General features: G+C 43.7%; 1 protein-coding gene across 1 annotated transcript in view; it reads right to left on the reverse strand.

Annotated features, from left to right (window-relative positions):
- Positions 1-4,519: 4,519 nt before the first annotated feature.
- The window catches only part of TCTN2 (tectonic family member 2), a 62,344-nt gene continuing 44,037 nt past the window's right edge, over positions 4,520-22,826 (reverse strand). Inside the window, exons 12-18 of the mRNA XM_056534277.1 lie at positions 22,607-22,687; positions 20,315-20,423; positions 12,470-12,576; positions 10,969-11,122; positions 10,112-10,222; positions 8,104-8,192; positions 4,520-5,578 (exon numbers count right to left, since the gene is read on the reverse strand). Of these exons, the coding sequence (XP_056390252.1) occupies positions 5,457-5,578; positions 8,104-8,192; positions 10,112-10,222; positions 10,969-11,122; positions 12,470-12,576; positions 20,315-20,423; positions 22,607-22,687 (773 nt within the window). The 3' untranslated portion in view covers positions 4,520-5,456. The remainder of the gene's footprint in view (positions 5,579-8,103; positions 8,193-10,111; positions 10,223-10,968; positions 11,123-12,469; positions 12,577-20,314; positions 20,424-22,606; positions 22,688-22,826) is intronic.

Below are 22,826 nucleotides of genomic sequence, written 5' to 3' on the forward strand. Positions count from 1 at the left end.
GTGAAAATAGCCTCTCCCCATTCAAAGTCAATGGGACCTGTTGGTGTCTGAGGTTCAACTCCGCTCAGTTTCTGGCCTGAACAGTGACGGAGCCTAAACGCAGATGTGCACTTTGCCTTTGCAGCAAAGCAATAAGTTTACTGGCCGGCATTTATCATTGTAGGTGTAAGTGAAGCATTTTTGTACACTTTTTTTTGTGTGCTGGTAATGTGTAGGAACACCAAATTTATTAAATGGTCACAGAGCATTTGATAAATTTTGAGCAGGTCACATTTTCTAAAATTTTACTCTTCACAAAGTTAAGCTAAATCTGGGCTGGTGTCGTTTTAGAGACTTCAGTGGCTTTGTGGGTTCATAAAACCCTTCCATATCATGTGTATTGCCAAAATCAGTGGATTATAACTCAAAATCAGCAGAAATGTGTAACCAAAAGGCGCAAATACCCTGCTTGTGCCTTTTCTAGACACAAAAAACGGTCTAAAGACAATGATAAATGTCGGCCACTATGTGAACGTATATTCAACATATGGCAGTATGCATTAGCAATAAAGTATATGAAATGTAACAAAACCCTTAAAACAAACAAATACGTTTAGGATACTGCAAATGTATCTCTATCAGCCATGTGCTTTACACCATCTGTACATGAAGCCTTGTGCAGCCAACAAAGCCACAAGAATGAGGCTGTACAGTAGCACACAATAAAGCATTCTAACAATCCATTTGCATCAATCCACATAAAATCAGTAGAAGTCTGCGTGTGATTATGTACAATGGCTCTGTACAATTCAGATGTTGTACTGAACCATAATACAACCATGTATATTAGTGGGCGTGACATCACGAGGGGGCGGGGCTATGACATCACAGGCTCCGGTGTTCGGAACTGTTTGTTCCATACGCTGAGCAGCGGAGTACCCCTTTAAGTGTTATCCAGTGGGAGGGGGTTTTAGAAGAATGCCCTTTCTATAGTACAGTGACCCCCGGACCTACGATGGCCCCCGACATACGATCATTTCAACATACGACGGCCTCTCAGAGGCCATCGCATGTTGAAGGCAGCATCAACATTCAATGCTTTTGTATGTCGGGGCCATCGCATAAACGGCTATCCGGCAGGGCAGACTGCTTCAGCTGCCGTCGGATAGCCGTTTACGGTGCCCCGTGTGGTCCTCTGACTATCACTTACCTGTCCTCGGGGCTCCAGCGCGTCCTCTTTGGGATCCCCTGCATCGTCGGCGCTCTCCATTGTAGTCATCACGTTGCTGCGCACGCCGTCCCGTCATCCAATAGGAGCGGCGTGCGTAGCGACGTGATGGCGATGACTGAGAGAGCGAGGATGCCGGGGAAGCAGAGGCCTTGCCGGAGCGTCGGGGACACCCCGGGGACGCGGCAACAGCGATGGAGGGCGACATCCAGGGCAGCGGTGATGGTCCGGAGCGGCGGGGACACGTGAGTATAACCTCCAATGCCAGTGGTCTTCAACCTGCGGACCTCCAGATGTTGCAAAACTACAACTCCCAGCATGCCCGGACAGCCGTTGGCTGTCCGGGCATGCTGGGTGTTTTAGTTTTGCAACATCTGGAGGTCCGCAGGTTGGAGATCACTGTCCTATACTTTACATTGCACGGATCCCTCAACATTCGATGGTTACAACAAACGATGGTCCATTTGGAACGGATTACCATCGTATGTTGAGGGACCACTGTACATAAAAATAAAAACCTTCACTTATTTCCAGTGTCTTCAGTGTCCTGCTGTGATCCTTTTCCTGAGCTGCAGTGTGATGCTTGGGCCCAGAGTGTCATACTGCCACTCAGCCAATCACTGGCAACAGCAATGTCTGGCTTCAGTCCGTGATTGGCTGAGCAACAGTATGACACTCTGGGCCCTGAAGTCACTCCCGGCCAAAGCATCACACTGCAGCTCAGGAAAAGGACACAGCCGTGACCAAAGCAGGACACCAGAGGCACCATGGGAGTGCTGGAGGTGAAGAATTTTTTTTTTGCATACTGTAGGATGGGCATTGTTCTAAAACTTTCCCCTGGATAACCCCTAATATTTTGTTGCACAACCTTTGAGACAGTCACTGCTATCAAGCGATTTCTGTAACTCTCAATGAGACATTTGCACTTGTCCCCAGGTATCTTGGCCCACTCCTTATATACTGCTCCAGTTGTCTCAGGTGTGAAGGTGCCTTCTCCAGCCTGCATCTTTCAGATCCTTCCACAGATGTTCAATAAAAATCATATCAGGGCTCATAGAAGGTCACTTCAGAATAGTCCAATGTTTTGTTCTTAGACATTATTGGGTATCTTTAAACTGTGTGTGTTTGTGGGGAATTTATCATTGGTTTTACAGTTTTTTGGTGGTAAAAAGTCCCAACATTTTGCCCAATGTATTTACAAAAAATACAACTTGAATGTAGTTTGGCATTATTAGTGTTTGCAGTGATCAGTGATCATTATTAGTGTTTGCAGTGATCAGGGATTGCAAATTTTTGTGAAAACATCTTCAAAAACTAGCAAAATATACACCAACCTAGACATGGCTTAACTTTTTTGTGTGTAGACAAGTTGCAAATTGTTGTGAAACAGGATAAAACACATTAGCACCACACAAAAAGGTGTAAAAAAAAAACATTTACCTACACCTACAATGATAAATTCCACAGTGTTTTGGGTCCCTGGGAAATTTATCAGATTGCTTCTTTTAGAAGCCTTTTTTTAAAAAGAAAGAAGCAATCTGATTGGTCGCTATGGGCAACTGCTCCACTTGTCCTCTGCACTGGTTTTGATAAATCTACCCCATTATCTTATTGGAGGACCCATGACCTGCGACAGAGACCCAGCGTCCTGACACCTTGAAGCACATTCTGCTCCAGAATGCCTGGATAGTCTTGAGATTTCATTCTACCCTGAACAGATTCAAGATGCCCACGTGCCAGATGCAGCGAAACAGCCACAAAACATAACCAAACCTCCTCCATGCTTCACAGTAGGTACAGTGGAGACGATTTATCAATATATGTCTGTGTGCAGCCAATTCAGACTTTTTTTTTTTTTAGGATGTGTTTTTTTGGCTTCTGTGCGCCAAATGTATCAAAACGGCGCAAGATTTTGATAAATTGTGCACAAATGAAAAATCACCTCAGAACTTGCTGTAGTATGTCATTTTCTAAGGCAAGGCAGAGGTGGTACGAATTTGTTTATTTATTTATTAATTTTTTTAATGCTTATGCAATATCTTTGTGCCTTTTTACAAAAGACGCAGTTGATAAATCTCATCCACTGCATAGTCAAGAATGAAGCACTGCATCACAGTCACTTTTGCCAAAGTTGTCTATTTTGAAATTGCGCTAAAGTTTGGCGCAAAAACTGCACAAAAATGTTTGGCCTAATTTTAGCCAATAAAATGTCAGAAAAGCAATGATAAATCTCCCCCAGTGTGCTTTGCTTTATATGCTTCATTTATGCATCTGCAAACACAGAGCTGATGTGACTTGCCAAAAGGCCACAAGGCTTCTGAGAGAATCTGTGCATTTCATGTTGAAATACTGTACATGTGAACACAGCCTTATGCTGTTAACAATGCAGCTAAGATAACATTATCCTCTGCATCAGCAGAATTATAAAGATGTCAAATTTATTTAGTTTTCATGTTTTACAACTTTGGCACATTAAAGCTAAGTTTCCACTTTTTTTTTTCCCCCCCACTAACAAAAATGCCAGAAAAAATGTTTTGGCAGTTTTTCTGGCGTTTTTTGCTGCTTTGGTACCACTCTGTGGGTCGGATGCAGAGCGCCTGGCCCACGGAGTGTGAGGAGTGATGCATAGCATCATTACTTCCTCCGTCAACCCTATGGTATACATAGGTGCATTGTGCAACTATTTATACTATAAAGGAGCCGGGACTCCCGTCACTATACTGACAGGACTCCCTGCTCCTAACGGGGCTGAGCTCATGCTGAGCAGGAGATAAACACTGTATATCTCCTGCCCAGCATGAACCTACAGTGAATCTGCGTCGGCCCAACAAGGGGTTACAGTAAACCAGCAATGTATACACATCATACAGGATCACTGTAAATTATTGCTGGGCAGTAGATATACAATGTATATCTAATGTTCAGCATGAGCTGTGCTCCCGGCTATATAGTTGCGGGCACAGCTGAGTCCTGATGCAGACAGGGACAGTTTCCAGTGCAGTATACAGCAGAAAAGGGAAGTAGGGATGCTATGCATCCCTACTTCCCTCTAATGCTGACACTATGGCGTTTTTGCTTTAAAAAAAAAAAAATAATAATAATAATAATAATAATAATTAACACTCTCAGTATGCTGAGAAAAGCAATGGGGTCAGGGAAAAAATGCCAAACCTAAATGCAAAATAGGTTTTGCCTTGCCCTATTGACCCTAATGTCAAAACTAAATGCAAAATAGGTTTTGCCTTGCCCTATTGACCCTGTTTTGTTTTTAATTTAAATGCCACTGCAGGTTTTTAATTTAGTTTAAGGAAGAATAGAAGACAAAAAAAGACAGACATCCATTTTTATAAATCATGTTAAAAATACATTTTTGTATCTGAAAAAAATGACAAATCTTTTTCAAATAGTAAACATATTTACACCATTATTTCATTATTTTTAATTACAAGAATGCAAATCCAGTATTTACAACATAAATATTATGCTGGTCATACGTGCTGTAAGAACCACAGCAATGAAAAAGATGATCATGTCTTGAAGACATGGAGTAGCTAGATTATCTTAAAAGGGTATGTGTCAGCAGTTTTGAGACAGCACTATACACAGGGGGCGTAGAGAGAAGGTTATTGATAACTAGTCTTGGTTTTGCATCCACTGCCACTGCTATAGCAGGTGCCAGGGAGGCATGCCCTGAGCTCTCGTTTGAGTAGGAGTGTAAGTTGTAGTGTCCAATCAGAAGATTACTTGAGGGGTCAATCACCTGTGAAAGGAGCGGCCAGGTTAGCCATATCAAGTATTTTTCTCATGTTGCACAATTGAAAAAGAAAGCATCACTATACTCCTCTCCCGAACTCTGAATAAGGCTGTCAGCAGTTATAAAAGGTTTCAAGCTGCTGACAGATTCCCTATCAACAGCCCCATCAGGCATCCAAAAGTAGGATCTGCCACCAACTGCAATAGTCTGTTAGGGCAGGGTCACAAAGGGCACATCCGCAGCATATTTCACACTGCGGATGCGCCAACGGCAGTCACAGAGGGGCTTCAGCGAGAGCTCCCGGTGTCCACTGGCGGATTTCCCACTGTACAAGTTTTCGCTACGAGCAAAAACACACAGAGCTACCCAGCCGCAGCCAGAAGCTGTAGTCCCTCTGTCACTGCCGTCAGCGCATCTACAGTGTATAATATGCTGCGGATGTGCCCTGTGTGACCCTGCCCTTAGAATATGTTTTTCTTTTGCTGTAAGAGTCTTTCAAAGAGTAGTTTGATTAAATGTTTTACGTATTCTGTTCCATGGTGCTCCCAGGACTGCAGCACTTATGAAGAAGAAAACCAGAATCATTCCTTTAGCCAAAGTCAGATGTTGTGGTTCACCTTAAAAATAATAATCACATCAAAGATTAACAATAATTCTAAATCAGAAACATGAGTACTTTTACTGGAGAACAAAGCATATATTGCATGGCAGGACAGGAAGTACTACTGTACAAAGCTCTATTTTTTTGCCAAGAAACATAAATTATTAAAAATAATGTGCTATATTGGTCACTGATGTATTATTCCCAGTGTTTACACTGTAGGCACCTGGAAGTAGAACAGCCTTTCACTACATGTAGCCTGGCATTCTGTAAAAGTCAACCACTGGAGGCAAGAATGTGGACACCGGCAACAGCATTGAAGAGGTCCTCAGATCATGGCTAATGTGGCACATTGCTAGTAAATGCCATTACTATTAAATTGCTATGGGTCTGACCATTAGGATCACGTGATCTTTAGAATGATGGGTCTGCATTGCACAGTTTTCTACACTTCTCCAGCCTGTCGTGTCACTCTGCAGAGTGCTCCTTTGTTTATGCAGCAATGGTAATGCCTGGGGTTGGCTCATAAATGATAATATATCACATAAGGCCTATTCATGATTCTGTTTATGTTTAATATTTACGTTATGAGAGTTCCTGAAGAACACGCTAAAGTGTTCATAGCTTTCCATTGTCAGATGAAAGCCAATAGCATCCTTTTGTCATCTGTCTGGTACAGTCAAGTAAATGGTATAGTCCAGTATACTTCACAAGCATCCAATAAACCTATACATCATGAAAAGCTCATAATGTATACATTGAACAAATGCCAACATAGCCTATGGGGGATGAAAGCCACTGTTACAGTGGGGCAAAAATTATTTAGTCAGCCACTAATTGTGCAAGTTCTCCCACTTAAAAAGATGAGGGGCTTGTAATTTTCATCATAGGTATACCTTCTACTTATATAGGTTTGATTTTGTCGTACTTCTGAAAAAAATCATAACTACATGCAGGAAAATGTATACGTTTTTATTCTTCAGCGTTTAGGCTGGTATGAGGGCTCATTTTTTGCGCAGTGTTTTGAAGTTTTTATCGATACCATTTTTGCATTGATCGGACTTTTTGATCACTTTTTATTCATTTTTTTAGGATATAAAAATTTAACAAAAATACCCTATGTTGGACTTTGGAATTTTTTTTGTGCGTACACCATTGACCGTGCAGTTTAATTAACAATATATTTTTATAGTTCGGACATTTACGCACGCGGCGATACCACATATGTTTATTTTTATTTACACAGTTTTTTTATGGGAAGAGGGAGGTGATTCAAACTTTTATTAGGGAAGGGGTTAAATGACCTTTGTTAACTTTTTTTTTTTTGCAGTGCTATAGCTCCCATAGGGACCTATCACACTGCACACACTGATCTTTTACCCTGATCCCTGCAAAGCCATAGCTTTGCATGGATCAGCAAGATAGGGGCTCGATTGCTCAAGCCTGTAGCTCAGGCTTGGAGCTATCAAACCCAGATCGGACGCGACGGAGCAAGGAAAGGGGGTCTCCGCTTGCGTCCTAGCTGATCGGGACATCGCGATTTCATCGTGATGTCCCGATCAGCCCGACTGAGCTGCCGGGAAGTGTTTACTTTCCCTTTCAGACGCGGCGGTCAACTTTGATCGCCGCGTCTAAAGGGTTAATAGTGTGCGGCACAACGATCGCTATTAGCCCAGGGTCCCGGCTATGACTAGCAGCCGGGACTGACCCGGTGTGATGCAGGGTCGCGGCTTGACCCCATTTTAAACACCGGGACCGGGCTCAGGGCGTACAGGTACACCCTGAGTCCTTAAGAGGTTAAAAATCAGACAGTGATTTTATGGATTTTTTTTTCTCATTATGTCTCTCATAGTTGAGGTATACCTATGATGAAAATTTGAAAGACTAATACCTATGTAACTTTATTATAGAAACTGTATAATGTTGTGCAAATATTGGTACTGTGTGTTAATTTTGACAAGTGTCTGTACTGCTCACATCTAGAATTGATGGACAGTATGTTTGTCTTATTCACAAACTTTGTGTGTGCGCAAAAATACAGCTTTAAACCCTTAAGGACCAGGCCAATTTTAGTTTTTTACACTTTTGTTTTTTTTTCCTCCTACCAGAGGATCAATCGAACAGCGAGGGGGCAGGTAAGGGCCGTCCTCTCAGGTGATCGGGACCCGTAATTTCACTGCAGATGTTCCAATCAGCTCTGCTGAGCTAACCGGCATCTAGCCAACCCGAATTTAGACGCCACAATCAAAGTTAATGCCGAGCATCGGTCCGATCGACTATGTCTGGCATTAACCGTGGGTCCTAGCTGCCGATAGCAACCGGGACCCACCGGGTATGAGGCCTGCTCAGCACGTGTTCATGCTTCAAACCCCGGTAACGGGACCAGAGAGTACAGGTACACCCTTGGTCCTTAATTACCTGTACACCCTTCGTCCTTAATGGGTTAAGCCAGACCTTTGTGAAATGCCTTCACCAAATGACAGACAGATTTGACAGAAAAAGGTATTGGGGAATCTTCAGATACTTTACTACACCGCTTACCTGTGTAATACTTAGTTAGTGGATAAGCAAGCTGCTGCCAGCAGACATCATTCTTCTCACAGTCATATTCTGTATTCTCCATTTGAAATCTAGATGTATAAAAGGAAGTTGATCAGTGCTGGCATTTTATAATGGAAGGACATTCTACTAGGCCAAATGTCTGAGGGAATAATTTGTTTAAAACGTTCCATACATATAATGGCCCTCATTTACTATTGCAAACCAGACATGTTTCGTCGGGTTGTGCGCCAGATTCTGTCGCATTGCACCAGAAATTCTGTCTGCGCCAGAATTGGAAAAAACCTTGACTAACTCTCCCTTTTGCGAAGAAAACGCAAAAAAGGGGTTTGGCCACTGGTGAAAGGGGGCGTGGTATCCGAAAAGGGCGTGTTCCTGACATTTTCACTAAAACCCAACATATTTACTAAGGTTTCCACATAAAATGTGGTGGATTTGAGCTGAGGAAAACCCGACAGATCAGAGCATGTGTAAAAATAAAAGAAAAGTGTAGGAAAAGTGGAAAATGTAGGGAAACCTTAGTAAATACCGTGGAAAATAAATTGTAGGGAATTAAAACCGGCAAAGAAACCTACACAACACTCTTAGTAAATAAAAGCCAATGTGTGTACGTACATATCTAATAAAACCAATCAAAGCTAAAGTGAATAACATGTATTATCTCCTTACAGTGTCTACCTGTCTTGAGGTGAAATACATGATTTTGCAAGTTAACAGTCCGTTCTGGTAAGTGATGTGGTTAAGTGAGCAAAAGATATGAGCAACTCCAACAAGGGCCAAAATGTGATGGGTTGAAAACAGTCAGTCAGAAAATCTCCAAATCTACAAAGGTCTTGTGGGGAGTTCCCAATATGCTGTGGATAGTACCAAAGTGGTCCAAGGAAGGACTACTGATAAACTAGCAACAGGGCCATAGGTGCACTGGGTAGGGAGTGAAGGTTGGCCCATCTGGTCCAATCCCACAGAAATAGTTACTGTAGCACAAATGGCAGGAAAAACGAATGCTGGCTATGATAGAAAGGTGTAAGCTCAGAAAGTATATCACAGCTTGCTGCATAGAGACCGGTCTAGTTAGAGTCTCCTTCCCTTATCAAAAGTGTGTACAAAGGGCATTAGCTGTAGACCATGAAGTAATGGAAGAAGGTAACCTGGTCTGATGAATCATGTCTTTTTACTATAATTTAAACAGCCAGGTCCATGTGCAACACTGGGAAGTGATAGCAGCATGATGCACTATGGAAAGAAGGAAAGCCAGAGGAGGCAATGTGATGTTCTGTTGGTAAACCTTGTTTCCTGGAATTCATGTGGATGTTACTTTGACACACAGCCCCTGCCTAAATATTGTTGCAGACTAAGTGCACGCCTTTAAGGCAATGGTGTTCTCTAATAGCAGTGGCTTCTTTTTGTAAGATACACACACAAATATTGTTCAGGACTATTTTGAGGAATATGAAAAGGTTCCCTAGATCTCTATCCAAGTCAATATTTCTGGGATGTGTGGAAAAACAAGTCCAACCAATGGCGGTCACTCTGCTGCAAACATATTTGTGTCAGATACCAAAGGACACCTTCAGCGGTCTTGTGGACAAATAAGGGGACCTATGCAACTTTAATTTTATGGCTTATTGGTGCATGTTATGGATAGATATAGTATACAGACAGTAGTAAATAGATTCAAGGGAATTTGTCAGCTTCAGAATAAGCTCAAGTGTCATAGGATGAATGCCTCCTTTAGTCTGCCCATTCGCTTCAATGGAATTCCTGCAGCGGAAATTCTGATTTGTAAATGGGGCAGTGGACTCCCATTGAAGTGTATTAGCTATAAATTCATGAAGAATTTTCATGCAGAAGTCCATGCAGAAATTCTGGCGTGTGACCATACGTAGTTTCTGAGTATAAGCTTGAAAACATAGTGTAATACACTATATAACGTGAAACAAAAAAACCATACAGGTGGTTATTTAATGAACCCAGTTCTATATTACAGTACCTTGTGATGCTCAAAGGGGCCTGGGCTGGTACTCTGATAAATTGCACAGAGGCCATAAGAAGAAGTGACATGTTACAGGCAGACACGCAATCCACATTAACCGTTGAAAAGCTGTAAAAGAAATAGATGTATCTTAAATATGCTGGCATCAGGTCAAAGTGACCTGTTATATATGCCCAATTTGCACAATTTCAGATATAATTTTTACAATGAATCGGCTTGGTCACAGGTCTGTTAAACCCACTTACACCTGTTAAACTGTTTGTAAGGTAACATATACGCAACATCAAGAGTTAAAACATTACATATATGTTACCTTACAAACAACTTAAGGGTAATAACGCTGCAGTTGTCCTTATGTGTATAAGTGTTTGATCGCAGGGTGTCGACCACTGAGACCCCCAGCGATCTCCTGAACGGGGCCCCCACAATAGCGCTCAGTGAGAGCGCTAATGCATGTAGCATCGGCCTAGATAGGTCGACTGTACGCCCCCTCCCCAGGGAGACATGGGGCAGGGAGACATGAAAGCTGCCTCCTCGCCTCTCACATAGAACCACATGGAGGAGGCGTGTTGGCCGCGACGTCACGCTGCAGCCGGCACGCCTCCTGCGTGTCAGAGCCATGGCCCAATGCAGGAGATCCCGGGGGGTCCCAGCATTCGTACCCCCACGATCATACACTTATCCCCTATCCTGCGGATAAGGGGATAAGTTGTTTTTAGCCATAGATGGCCTTTAACAGTTTTTTCCTCACTATAGATACTCCTTTGTTAAGAAAACAAAAAGTGGATGATATGAGTTATAGAAAAATAAATAAGCATAGCAGACATGAGCAACAAAATATCATGGACACTGACCTAACTTTAGCTGCCAGGATCTCTTCTTGCGGAATGCCCTCGACAGCGCCCGTCACAGCAGTTAAAACCTGAATATTAATGTTTGATGGCACCTTTAAACACATTATATTTGCTGTGTTGCAGTTCTCGGTGCATGTTGTATTGGGTTCTTCATCTATAAATAATTACACCACATTAATAGGGGTTTTCCAATTTTATGTTAGTAAAACACAATCATTGTATAAGGAAAAGTTACGCCTCAATCTCATATACTCCTACCCCAAACATTTAAAGGATCTTTTTTTTTACTGAGTGAATGGGAACATTGTTATAACCAACAAGAGGCTATAAATCTGTAAAAGCCTAATTCTAAAAGTGCTTCAATTTCATCCAGTCAGGGCCATCCTCTGAACTAAACATAGCTTATGTGTTGTATTTTATTGATTACATTACATCATCTCGAATTGCACCAAAAATACTTCCTTTATTGAAGTTTTTCTAGTTTCACATGTACTAGAATGCTGCAGAAGCTGTGACTTGAATACTTTTAAAGCGTACCTGTCATTTCAAAAGAATTTTTAAAAAATCTGCTTGGTGCTGACTAGCCTATCATTGGGTGAGGATGCCGGGCCAATCAGACATGGCACCGACATTCCACACTGATCTGGTTCTACTCTGGCCTTGACAAGACCTTCTGTTCTGATGCTTGCTTACTGATTTTGTTTTGAATTCTGACCTGGTCCTGACACTGTCCTCTGCTTCTGACGCTTGTCTTTTTTCTGTGTTTTTCTCTGGACTTGAATTCTGAAATTTACATACTTGTTTGGTTCTGACCTGGTCCATTTGACTATGCCCCATTGCCTAGTTGGGGAAGATCATCCAAGTACATGTATCGGCTGGGTTCAGTATAGGGCTGCACTGTTCCCCTACATAAAAATGATAAAACCCTACCTGCCTATTGCATTCCTGCTGCTCCATTGGTCCCTCACCAGTTCCTGCTAAAGCTATCACGTACCAGTGGCAGTCAAAGGCCATACTCAGTACTCTGTAGGAGGTGGTTGGCCTGAGTGATCATGTTATGACTTGGCAAGATGAATGGAGGGTGTCAGACAAGCTCCGCTGGTGCAACCGGGGATTTAAACGTTAAACACGATTTTCCTTTTCATCTTTTTTCAAGATGCAATTTTTTTAATATTAAAAGCCCACTAAAATACAAAGAAAGTTTCTGTATGGCCATCCATTAAAGATTGTAAAAATGGTATACCATGCAGTATATACTGGCCCTCCGTATAGCCAAGCACAGCCTAGTGCACTTTGCTATACTATATAGTGCATACCAACAAAACAGAGGCCAAAGAGACACTCTTCTGGCCCTCATCAGGTAAATTGTGTCCTATGGCTATGCTTTGTGTATGCATAACTACATGTGAATCTTACCTAAAGTGGTCCTTTCATTTTTCTAAATAACATTTCACATTAAAAACTTCCACCTTTTTCATTGCTGTGACACTTTATGACTTACATATTATTGATACCCATTCGCTTGGGTCACTGACATTTGAGTTTCCTCTCATTGATATGTAACTGACAGAGAGTAGTGAATTCTGAAACCAGGACAGTACACTTTCCCTGCAGAACAGAAGATAATGACAAATAAATGCTGTATTAAAAGTAAACCATTTTTTCCCCTTTCTTAATAAAAAATACATTAACAATATAAGAAGCAGAGGGATTAGTAGCTTTTTCTGTTAATGACTTGGAGTAAGGCTCCTTTCACACTATAGTTCATTCATCCGTTATTAAAAATCTGTTTTATTTATTGTAAAATAAAAAAAAGGACGTATAATACCTGATGAAATAACGGATGCTAACGGCTGAATAACGTCCGTCAAAATAACGGGCATATTCATCCGTTGAGACCCGTTATAACATCTGTCATGTACAGCAGTTTAAACTCCTCTGCCTACAGACTCCCACAGTCGGGACTACTACTACTTTCATCATGGAACAGATTTGCTTCCATGATGGGAGCACTAGTTCCCTGGCTGCGGGAGTATGCCGGTGGCTGGGGAGGCTACATTAGTATTTGTACTACTACCCCCATCATGGAACAGACTCTGCTTCCCAGCCTGATGCACTGCTAATAGAATACTTTATATTCATAGAGCTGCCAGGGGCTTATGATATATATACACACACACATGCGCTGCGGGGGCCAATACCTATATAAATGCACTGCGGGGAGCATAGGATTGCACTGCGGGGGACAATACCTATATATAAGCGAAGCAGGGGGAAAGATATTTAGAAGCTCTGCGGGAGGAAGATATATACCCCCCCCCCCCCCCAGCGATTCTATATATCTTTCTCCACCGCAGCGCTTCAATTTGAAAACCCCGCCGGTAGCCCTGAATGGAAGTAAAATACATTATACATCGCAGGGGAATGGAGTATGCCGCCCACTCCCCTGTTTAATAACTTCTAATCGCATCGGGTCTCAGAAGTGAGACCCAGTGCAATCAATCCCTCAGCCCCTGTACTGCAACCCCCATCATGGAACAGAGTCTGTTCTATGATGGGGGTTGTATTACAAACACTAATGTAGCCTCCCCAGCCACCGAAATTACTACTTCCATCATGGAAACAAGTCTGTTCCATGATGGGAGTAGTAGTAGTCCCTCAGCACTGCAGGAGTCTGCTGATGTCGCCTCTTCTGAGCATGCTCAGAACTAATAACTGATATTATTAACCAGGTGCAAACGGATGACATAAAGGCTCATCCGTTTGCCATAGACTTCAATGTTAAAAATAACGGCCATTAATTTACCCGTTTCTTGCGACGGAAGAAAAATTAGTACATGTTCCGTTAATTCTTCCGTTACAACTAATGTCCGTTATTCATGACGGGCTATAACAGGTCATAACGGATAATCAATAAATCACAGAGACTTTAATGGGATTTTGTAACGGACGTTTTACATCCGTTTTTAAGGCTTTTCTAACGGAAGTTTTATAATGGATCTTTTAACGGATTAATTTTATAGTGCGAAAGAGGCCTAAGGCTGGTGCAGAAGCACAAAAAGTTCCTGCAACACTTTACTACTGGGCCAAGACTGTGTACAGCCATATGGTGCCTTTATACAGTACTGTATTATTTCTCTGGGCTTTTTTTTTGTCAGATTTTTGCAAAATCTACAAAACAGAGGTTGAATAGAGCCACGTGGTGGCGCGGCGCTGCAGGGAAAGTAAGCACTTAGAGCCAGGATTCCCCACACATTACATCTAATCACCGCGGGTCCCAGCAGGGGGCCACACTGTTATTTACTTTAAAGAGCCACTGTGCTTTGTGACAAGTTTTGCCCAGAAAAGTGAAAAGCTTAGATGAATATGCAAAGCAGCTCATTAACATGCCACCAGTCCTGGAATGTTAAAAGTTTAGATCACACTAGGTCTCAATCCTGAGGCCCACTACAATTGCAAGTTACAGTCAGGTGAAGTGCACGGCTAACTCCCCTACTGTCACTTAAACACGACTCATTCCTCCCAAGACTATAACAGAGTGGAGGAGTTTGACTTGGTGGCCTGCCAGGCAGTAAAGCACACTGCTGTGCCTCCTGGTGAGCACTCATGGTCAATCCTGCTTTTGCTGTAGAGCAACTCCCTTCACCCAACTGCTGATGCGATGATCTGGGAAGTCAGTCACCCATAACTGCGATACGAGGGGACACTAACAGCTCAGCGAAATGTGCAGGACATCCTGCAGCCACATGTATTGCCTCTCATGACAGGGCTTTCAACTACCATTTTTAGTGTGATAAAGCTTGCCAAAGCACAGCAATGGTTTCCCAGGAATGTCTCCGCCAGATTGCGACACTTCCTTAACCTGACAGATTTATTGTCAAACATTTATGGGACCAACGGTGATGCCAGCTATGATCTGTGGACAAATGTATTGAAGGTAGAAGAGATCTCAGGGAGGAGTATTGAGAAATGTGTGGGAACAACCAACTTGGAGGAGAGAGCAAGCACTTGCCACGATCGGGCCAGTCCAATAAGCACTTGCTGTTCATTTACATATTCACACATCACTGCCAAAACAGGCTAAAATATGACCTCCATTTCCAATATTTAAAACCCTATAACAAAGAAACAAAAACACCAAATTATGTGTCAAATCAAGATGCTGTGCCAATAAATACCAGAAGGTATTTATCCAAACTGACAAAAACTGTTATTTGCTCATACCAACCAATCACAGCTCAGCTTTTATTTTATGAGAGCAATTTGAGAACTAAAAGCTGAACTGTGATTGGTTGCTATGGGCACAAAAGATGGTTTTCATCGACAGTGACATACAATACCCACCTATTGGAAATAATTGTATTTTTTAGCCTGTTATTTTCACAGTTATGTACTGAGGTGTGGTAAAGTTTTTTTTCAGTGCTATATCATTTTCATATTACAAAAAAAGGAATTATCCAACAGACACTTAGTTTTCCTTTTAACAACTGTGAAACTGTCATCTGTTCCCCCACACTAAATCCACTGGGTTATAGTGTGGGTGAACAGGAGACCGATGAAGGGTTAATGGGTTAAATACGTACCTGCAGCATAGAGATTTTCTTCCATATTCAGTGAATTGCGTGCTAGAGGCGGGCCCACAGGCTCAATATGAATATTCATTGCCGCGGGTCATGTGATTATTTTCCTTTAAACCCTCCACACACTGCTGTATAGTTAGTTAAATTAAGCAAAGGGCGCTTAAAGACCCCTTTAAAATTTAACTAATTCAAACTATAAAAGAGCAGCTGTTCCTGCACTGCACACAATTCCTTACCATTTCTCTTCTCTCTAACATAGAAGATAGATAAGGGCGGATAGGAGATAGCGCTCACAAGTAATGCATGAACTTATACCTGTGCTGTGAGGAGAGAATCATTTGGGCAAAAAACAAGCAGGTCTGTGTCCTGATAGCTCGGTACTGCACAAAAGAGTATTACAAAAGGATAAGCACACCAGCCTTAAAAAGGGTCCTACGGTGGAAAACTATTTTTTTAACATCAACTGGTGCCAAAAAGTTAGAACAGATTTGTAAATTTCTTCGATTTAAAAATCATAATCCTTTCAGTACTTATCAGCTGTTGTATGCTCCACAGTAAGTTGTATAGTTCTTTTTTGTATGACAACAGTGCTCTCTGCTGACATCTTCCTCCGTAGCATACAGCAGTTGATGGGTTAAGACTGGAAGGGTTAAGACTTTTAAATAGAAGGAATTTACAAATCTGTTTAACTTTTTGGCACCAGTTTATTTTAAAAAAAATAACTGTTTTCCACCAAAGTACCCCTGAAGGATGGACCCATTTTTTACCTCAATGACCGGGTTTTTTTTTATTTGACATGTATCTCTTTAAATGGTTATAACTTCAGAACGCTTTTTCTGAGCAGAGCGATTCTGAGAAGAGAGTCCAGATTCTCCAGAGTCTGGGCTCTGGTTGGAGCCTTGATGAGAAGGTTGTCCAGATAGGGTATCACAGAGATTCCCCTCGACCGTAACAGGCCCATCACTGGCGCAAGGATCTTTGTAAAGACCCGAGGAGCCGTGGCTAGACCGAAGGGGAGGGCTACGAATTGAAAGTGCCCCTCCGGAACTGCAAAGCGGAGGTACCGATGATGGCCTAGAAATATTGGCACATGGAGGTAGGCATCCCTGATGTCCACCGATGAAAGGAACTCCCCTTGTTCCAGGGACGCCACCACCGAAAGGAGATTCCATTCAGAAGTGGCGGATGAGAAGGTGACGGTTGAGACGCTTGAGGTCTAGGATTGGTCGCACACAACCGTCCTTCTTGGGGACCACAAAAAGATTTGAATAGAAACCCTGAAAACGTTCCCCTGGAGGAACGGGAACGATAACCCCCTGGAGAAGCAGAGACTGGAGAGCCGCTCGAAATTGCTTCGCCAGAGGAGGAGACCGGGGCGCCTGGGATCGAAAAAAGCGATCCCACGGAAGGCAAATTCGATTCGGTAACCGTTGGACACCACGTCCCTGACCCAAGAGGGCGCCTGCCCGGACCCTTTGCTGGAGCCAGGAGGTCCGAAAGGAAAAGGACTTCCTTTGGGAAGTAGGGCGAGCCTTATTTTGAGGTAACAAGGAACTCTTACCTCCTGTTGCCTCAGAGATAATCTCATCGAGGCGTTTGCCAAAAAGATGGCCACCCGTAAAGGGAAGCTCAGTGAGAGACCTTTTGGAAGCGGCATCTGCATAGAGCGGCGGAGAGCCGCTAGGTGACCCACAGCAAAGGCAGAAAAACGGGCTGACTGCATGGAAGCTGCGCACAGAAAGTCCCCAGCTCTGGAGCATTGGAGAGCCATAGCAGATAGATCCTCTGGGGGGGATCCCGCTAAGATATCCTGATAGAGCTTTTGGCACCACTCCGACAGGGCCTTGGACACCCATGTCGAGGCGAAGATGGGAAGAACAGAAGAGCCAGCTGCTTCAGAAGCAAACTTCGCTAAGGATTCTACCTTCTTGTCCGTGGGATCCTTGAAGGCAGCGGCATCTGCCAGAGGCAGTGTAGTCGCCTTAGAGATCCGGGAGATTGGTGGATCCACTGAGGGAGGGGAAACCACCTTAGCGACAAAGTCCTTGTCAAATGGATAACGTTCTTGAATTGTTTTGATTCCCAGGAACCTCTTGTCTGGATGTTTCCATGCAGATTCCAGAATGTCGTCAAAGTCAGCATGAGAGCTGAACCTTTGAGGTGCTGGCTTAGCACGATGAAAGGATACTCCTGGATTGACATCCGAAGATCCTGGGTCCACCAAGTGAAAGGTGTCTCTTATGGCTGTCACCAATGATTTCACTGTTGCAATTGAGTCCGAGCGGTCCTCTGAGTCAGATGCCGGCTCGGAAGCCTCGTCCACCAGTTCCCCAGGGGAATGTGAATGAGTAGAGGCAGTCCTGGAGGGGGGCGACCCTGACCGGGTACGCGGCTCTGGCGTGGCAGAGCGGCGACTCAGAGAACGTCAGAGCGACATTTGTGACCAGATGAGGGGGGGGGGGGGGGCCACGAGGGGAACGCTCACGTCTATCTGAAGACTCAATGGAAGAGTCAGACGAGGCACCCCTAATACGCTTGTGGGAGCGTGAAGTATGTAGAGACGAGGAGCGGGCCCTCTCAGAGGTCCTGCGAAGGGGTCTTCTTTCAAGGCGGACACCGCTTCCCGGGAGGCCTCAGCCACTGAACGGGAGACTTGGGTCAAGTCAGCCATATACTGGGTCAGGGAAGAGACCCAGGCTGTTGGAGCAGGCCGGGCAAGTGGGCTCAGCAGAGCCAGACATCAGGTATTACAGTGCTTACAGGCAAAGTAAGTCACTGAAGTTCCAGGTTTCTGTTTAGAGGGAGGAACAGTTCTGGGTACGGACATAATGTGGGAAAAGGAGACAGGAACTTTCTCACCCTAGTCTGTGTCCCCTGTCAGCTGCAGTGAGGAGAACTCGCTCCGAGCAGCTAGAGTGAATGAACAGGCCAGCCAATAGGAAGAGAGGAGCGTGCCTGAAGCAAGGCAGTAACTAACTGACCCCTTCTCACTGAAAATCGCACCCACGGCGCTGATTGGAGGCTGCTTCGCGCCTCTGAGAGCTCCCAGCCCTGTGGGCGGAGCTACAGACCGGCCGAAAAGAGTCCGGAGCATCATGTCCCGAGCGCACATGTAAGCCGCATATGCGCTCGGGGGAATAGAGCGGGCAGTCTAAGCGCCGGCAGAGACTGCCGGCAAAAGTGAAAGTAAGCCGGCGCTGATGCACCCGGCTCATAGCAGCGCAGCGGCTGTCAGCCGCGTATAAGGCGCTGTCGGAAAAGCGAAAGCAAGCCGGCGCTGAGAGCGCCCGGCCCGAAACACCGCTGCGGCTGACAGCCGCATAAAAGGAGCTGTGGACGTAGTTACACCAAGCACACACACAATAAAGTGAAGTGCCCCATATTACATGCCCCCTCATGTGCCACTGCTCCCCCAGAATAAAGTGCAGCCCCTGTATAAGCCAGTCCCATACCCTGAAGGTGGGCCAAAAACAGGGGGTCTCCAGAGGTTGCGAGTCCGTACCTATGGAGAAAAAGGGGGGGTATTTACCTAAGTCAGAAGAACTTACCTAATGGAGTCTTCAGTGAAGTCTTCAGTCAGCTTTAGTTACCTGCATCACGCCTGGCTGCTATGCGTGAGCGAGGCGAGCAGGGAAATAGGGGGACCCGGACCCATGAGGTACCAACCCAAGCGCTGACCATTGGCGAGGGGGGGTGAACAGCGCATATACGCAATGTCTGTGCCCCCTTACTCGCAATGGGGAAAACAGGGAACCGGAGTCCCTGAGTCCCCACCTGAAAACAGAAAAGAAAAAGGAATAAAAAACTAACACGTTCCCTATACTAGGAAAACAAAAAAATCTGAAGACCTGGTCTGGAGAAATCCAGACCATGTCCACCTCCTTCAGACACTAAGCTTAGACTGATTAGCTCAGAGCCTGAAGGCGGGTATATCCTGCTGGGAGGAGTGTCACACCTCCTAAAGACAGCAGCATGCACCCACGGTCTGTGTCCCCCAATGGAGCAGATAGAGAAAGGGGCATTTTTTTATTATTTTCTTTACACTTCATACTTTTATTGAAGAACTTTTTATTTTATTTTTTACAGGTAATACTATTCTGCAATACATTTGTACTGCAGCACAGTATGACCTGATTGGCTGCACACAATACAGCCTGTGCGATCCTGCCTCTGGCTGGATCTCACAGGCTTCCATAGCAGGCAGACAGGAGGTCATGATCTGACCTCCTCCTGCCATAGCAACCAACGGCAACCCGTGATAGTTTCGCCGTTGGAGAACAGGGGGAGAGCGCTCCCCCTGTCAACACCATAGATGCCGTGATCAGGATTGATCACGGCATCTAGGGGGTTAATACTGCCGGGACCAGCGCGATCGCGGCTTCGGCAGCTGCGATGGGACTCTGGCTGTGATTAACAGCCAGGTCCTGTCAACGATCTCCTGTGCTGCCCGCGGCAGTGCCAGAGATAGCTATGACTTATGCATACGTCCAAATGCGTGAACGTGTCGGATGCTTGGACGTATGCATACGTCCTATAGCGGGAAGGGGTTAATGTTCTGTGTGTGTGTGTGTGTGTATATATATATATATATATATTATATATATATATATATATATATATATATATATATATATATATATATATATATATATATATATATATATATATATATATATATATACACACACACACACACACATACATATACATGGTATTGGTCAGTCACATAAATAGAGTAATAATCTTAAATTGTTATATTTACCAACCTTAGCTGTGTGCAGTTTTCATTGACCACTTTAAGGAGACATCCAGAATATGAATTTTCTCCAAAGAGAACAGGAGTCCGAGTGATACTAGAACATGAGCTATCCGAAACTGAAACAGAAAAACAAATTATAGAAAAGGCTATTCTCAACTACAGTCATTTAAAAAGCATAACTGAACATTAAATATACAATAAGAGATTACACAAAAACTAGATGCTTACAAATTGTGTAGGAACCAGTAGTATGACAAAAACAACTCTGACCTGTCAAGGTATGGAAGGCTGAGAGTGACCTGTGGAAAATGGCACAAAGATGTAAAGCAGCAGATCCTTTAATTCCTGTAAAGCCACGTGCCTCTATGTAGTGCTGCGCCACAGCTTAGTGAGCCCTGATATTCCGGCTGATTTTAATGGGAGATTGAAAGCATAATCGCTCAAAGAAGAAGTTTTCTGCCTCCCAAGTCAATGGGAGCAGGGTTTTCAAAGCCAACATTGCATCGTTTTTGGTGTAGAAATTCGCTCTGTTTCCAGCAATAAAGCCAGTTTCACACAAGCATAGTTTTGCACAGATATTACAGCTATTTGTTTTGGCCAAACTACGGTTCAACACACCCAAACTGACTGACTGCCATGATGCTTTCAGTACAGTCAGGCTTGGACTTGCAGCCGTAATATGGTGGCAAAGCAACACCCATATTATGACTGTGTGAAACCAAAATTGACCAAAATTGCAGGATGAGGATCAGAGCTTTTTTTTTTTTCCAGCCCATCCCCTAAAATGCTTGCTAGCAATTAGACAGCCTTTTATGCAATTGAAAAAGGGAGAACTTGCTTCCGAAACAAGTCTTGCACCCTGGCCGTTCGTTTGTATGTGTCAATAAATGAATACCTTTATTTGGACTCCCAACTGAAAATGATCGTAAGAAGGGCAGTGTCACTGCAAAGATTTTTTCCTGCCATTATTCGTCTGACATAATAATGACCCCCCCTTGAGGAGAACAGTCCAAAACTTGCAGGCTGCAGCCCTAGATCACATGACTGTACCCCACCATGGAGGGGTGATATGCATGAACCCAATACTTTCCCAGGGAAATTCTGAAGAAATTCCTCACGGAATTCTGAGAGGCGCTGTCCTCTTAATTCTTTCCATTTATCTTTGATAGCACAGAGAGCTGGAAGACTGAGTTCAAAGTCATGTTTCTCAAAGCACTGCCTAACTATTTTTTTTCTAGGTGCCATATACTGCTGAAAGAAACCACTGACATTAGGAACTCCTGTTGACATAAAGAGGTGTACAGAACAATGATTAGGTTCTGATCTGTACTGTGTAGCTACTTTTAGCAATGGAGAGGAGTCAGTATGAGAACTTTGACCAGGATGTGACTACTAACCCCCATACCCCACCCAGATGCAATGCACTTTATTATAGCCAGCAGTAACTTTTCCAGCATTATGTGCAATAGTAGCTCTTCTGTGGGATTGGACCAGATGGCCCAGCCTTCACTTACCATGTGCATTAATGAGCATTGTATATACAGTATGTATTGTATACTCCACAACATCTACCATTTTAGGGATGTTCAGAACCAGTTTTCTAACCAATACAATCTGACCCTTGTCAGTCGCTCAGATCCTTAAGGGGGTACTCCACCCCTAGACATCTTATCCCCTATCAAAAGGATAGGGGATAAGACGTCTGATTGCAGGGCAGGGGGTCCCAGCGGCGTGGCACCCCAGTCATCCGGTACATAGAGGGAACTCCGCACTGTGCTGCATGATTGGTGACCACAGCCATCAAGCCCCCCCTCCCCCCTTCCATTCATGCCTATGGGAGAAGGTGTGATGACTATGTACTAGCAGTCATGCCCCCTCCCATTGATATGAATAGAGGGGGTGTGGCATGTCATCATGAACATGGAAGCTCCAAGAAGGCTGCTGCGCCACCCTCAGAATGCGGAGGGTCAGGCCTCTGGGACCCCCTGCGATCAGACATTTTGTCCCCCTTTGGATAGGAGATAAGACAACTTGGGGTGGAGTACCCCTTTAAGCTTGCCCATTTTTCCTGCTTCTAACACTTCAAATTCAAGACAAAAGGTTCACTTTCACTGTCAGTGATTTATTGTTATGGTTGATCTGTGCGTATATACAGTATAAGTTATCTCCTAGATATTTTATATCTGCTTTAATAGATTAAGCTCCCAAACATTTTGCCTGGTATAGTCTTTGCTATTACATCCGTGTTACACTTATACTGTATAATAACTCATTATACAAAACAGAAACAACAATATACCTGGTTTCCAGACATTAATAGTGCTCTTGGTAAATGGTGCACTCCCATTAGCAGCTATTACAGGTTTTCCAATTTGATAGCCTGAGCATGAAAACATTGTTAATAATTGTAAACTAATGATTACAGTTCTCAAAATTTTATATTTTTTAATATTTTATATTAAACAGGCACAAAGAAAGTAGAAATCCCTTAGAAATCGCTAGAACAAGGAGGGAGAAGT

This window comes from Hyla sarda, chromosome 1, assembly GCF_029499605.1.
Source record: "Hyla sarda isolate aHylSar1 chromosome 1, aHylSar1.hap1, whole genome shotgun sequence".
Classification (NCBI taxonomy): domain Eukaryota; kingdom Metazoa; phylum Chordata; class Amphibia; order Anura; family Hylidae; genus Hyla; species Hyla sarda.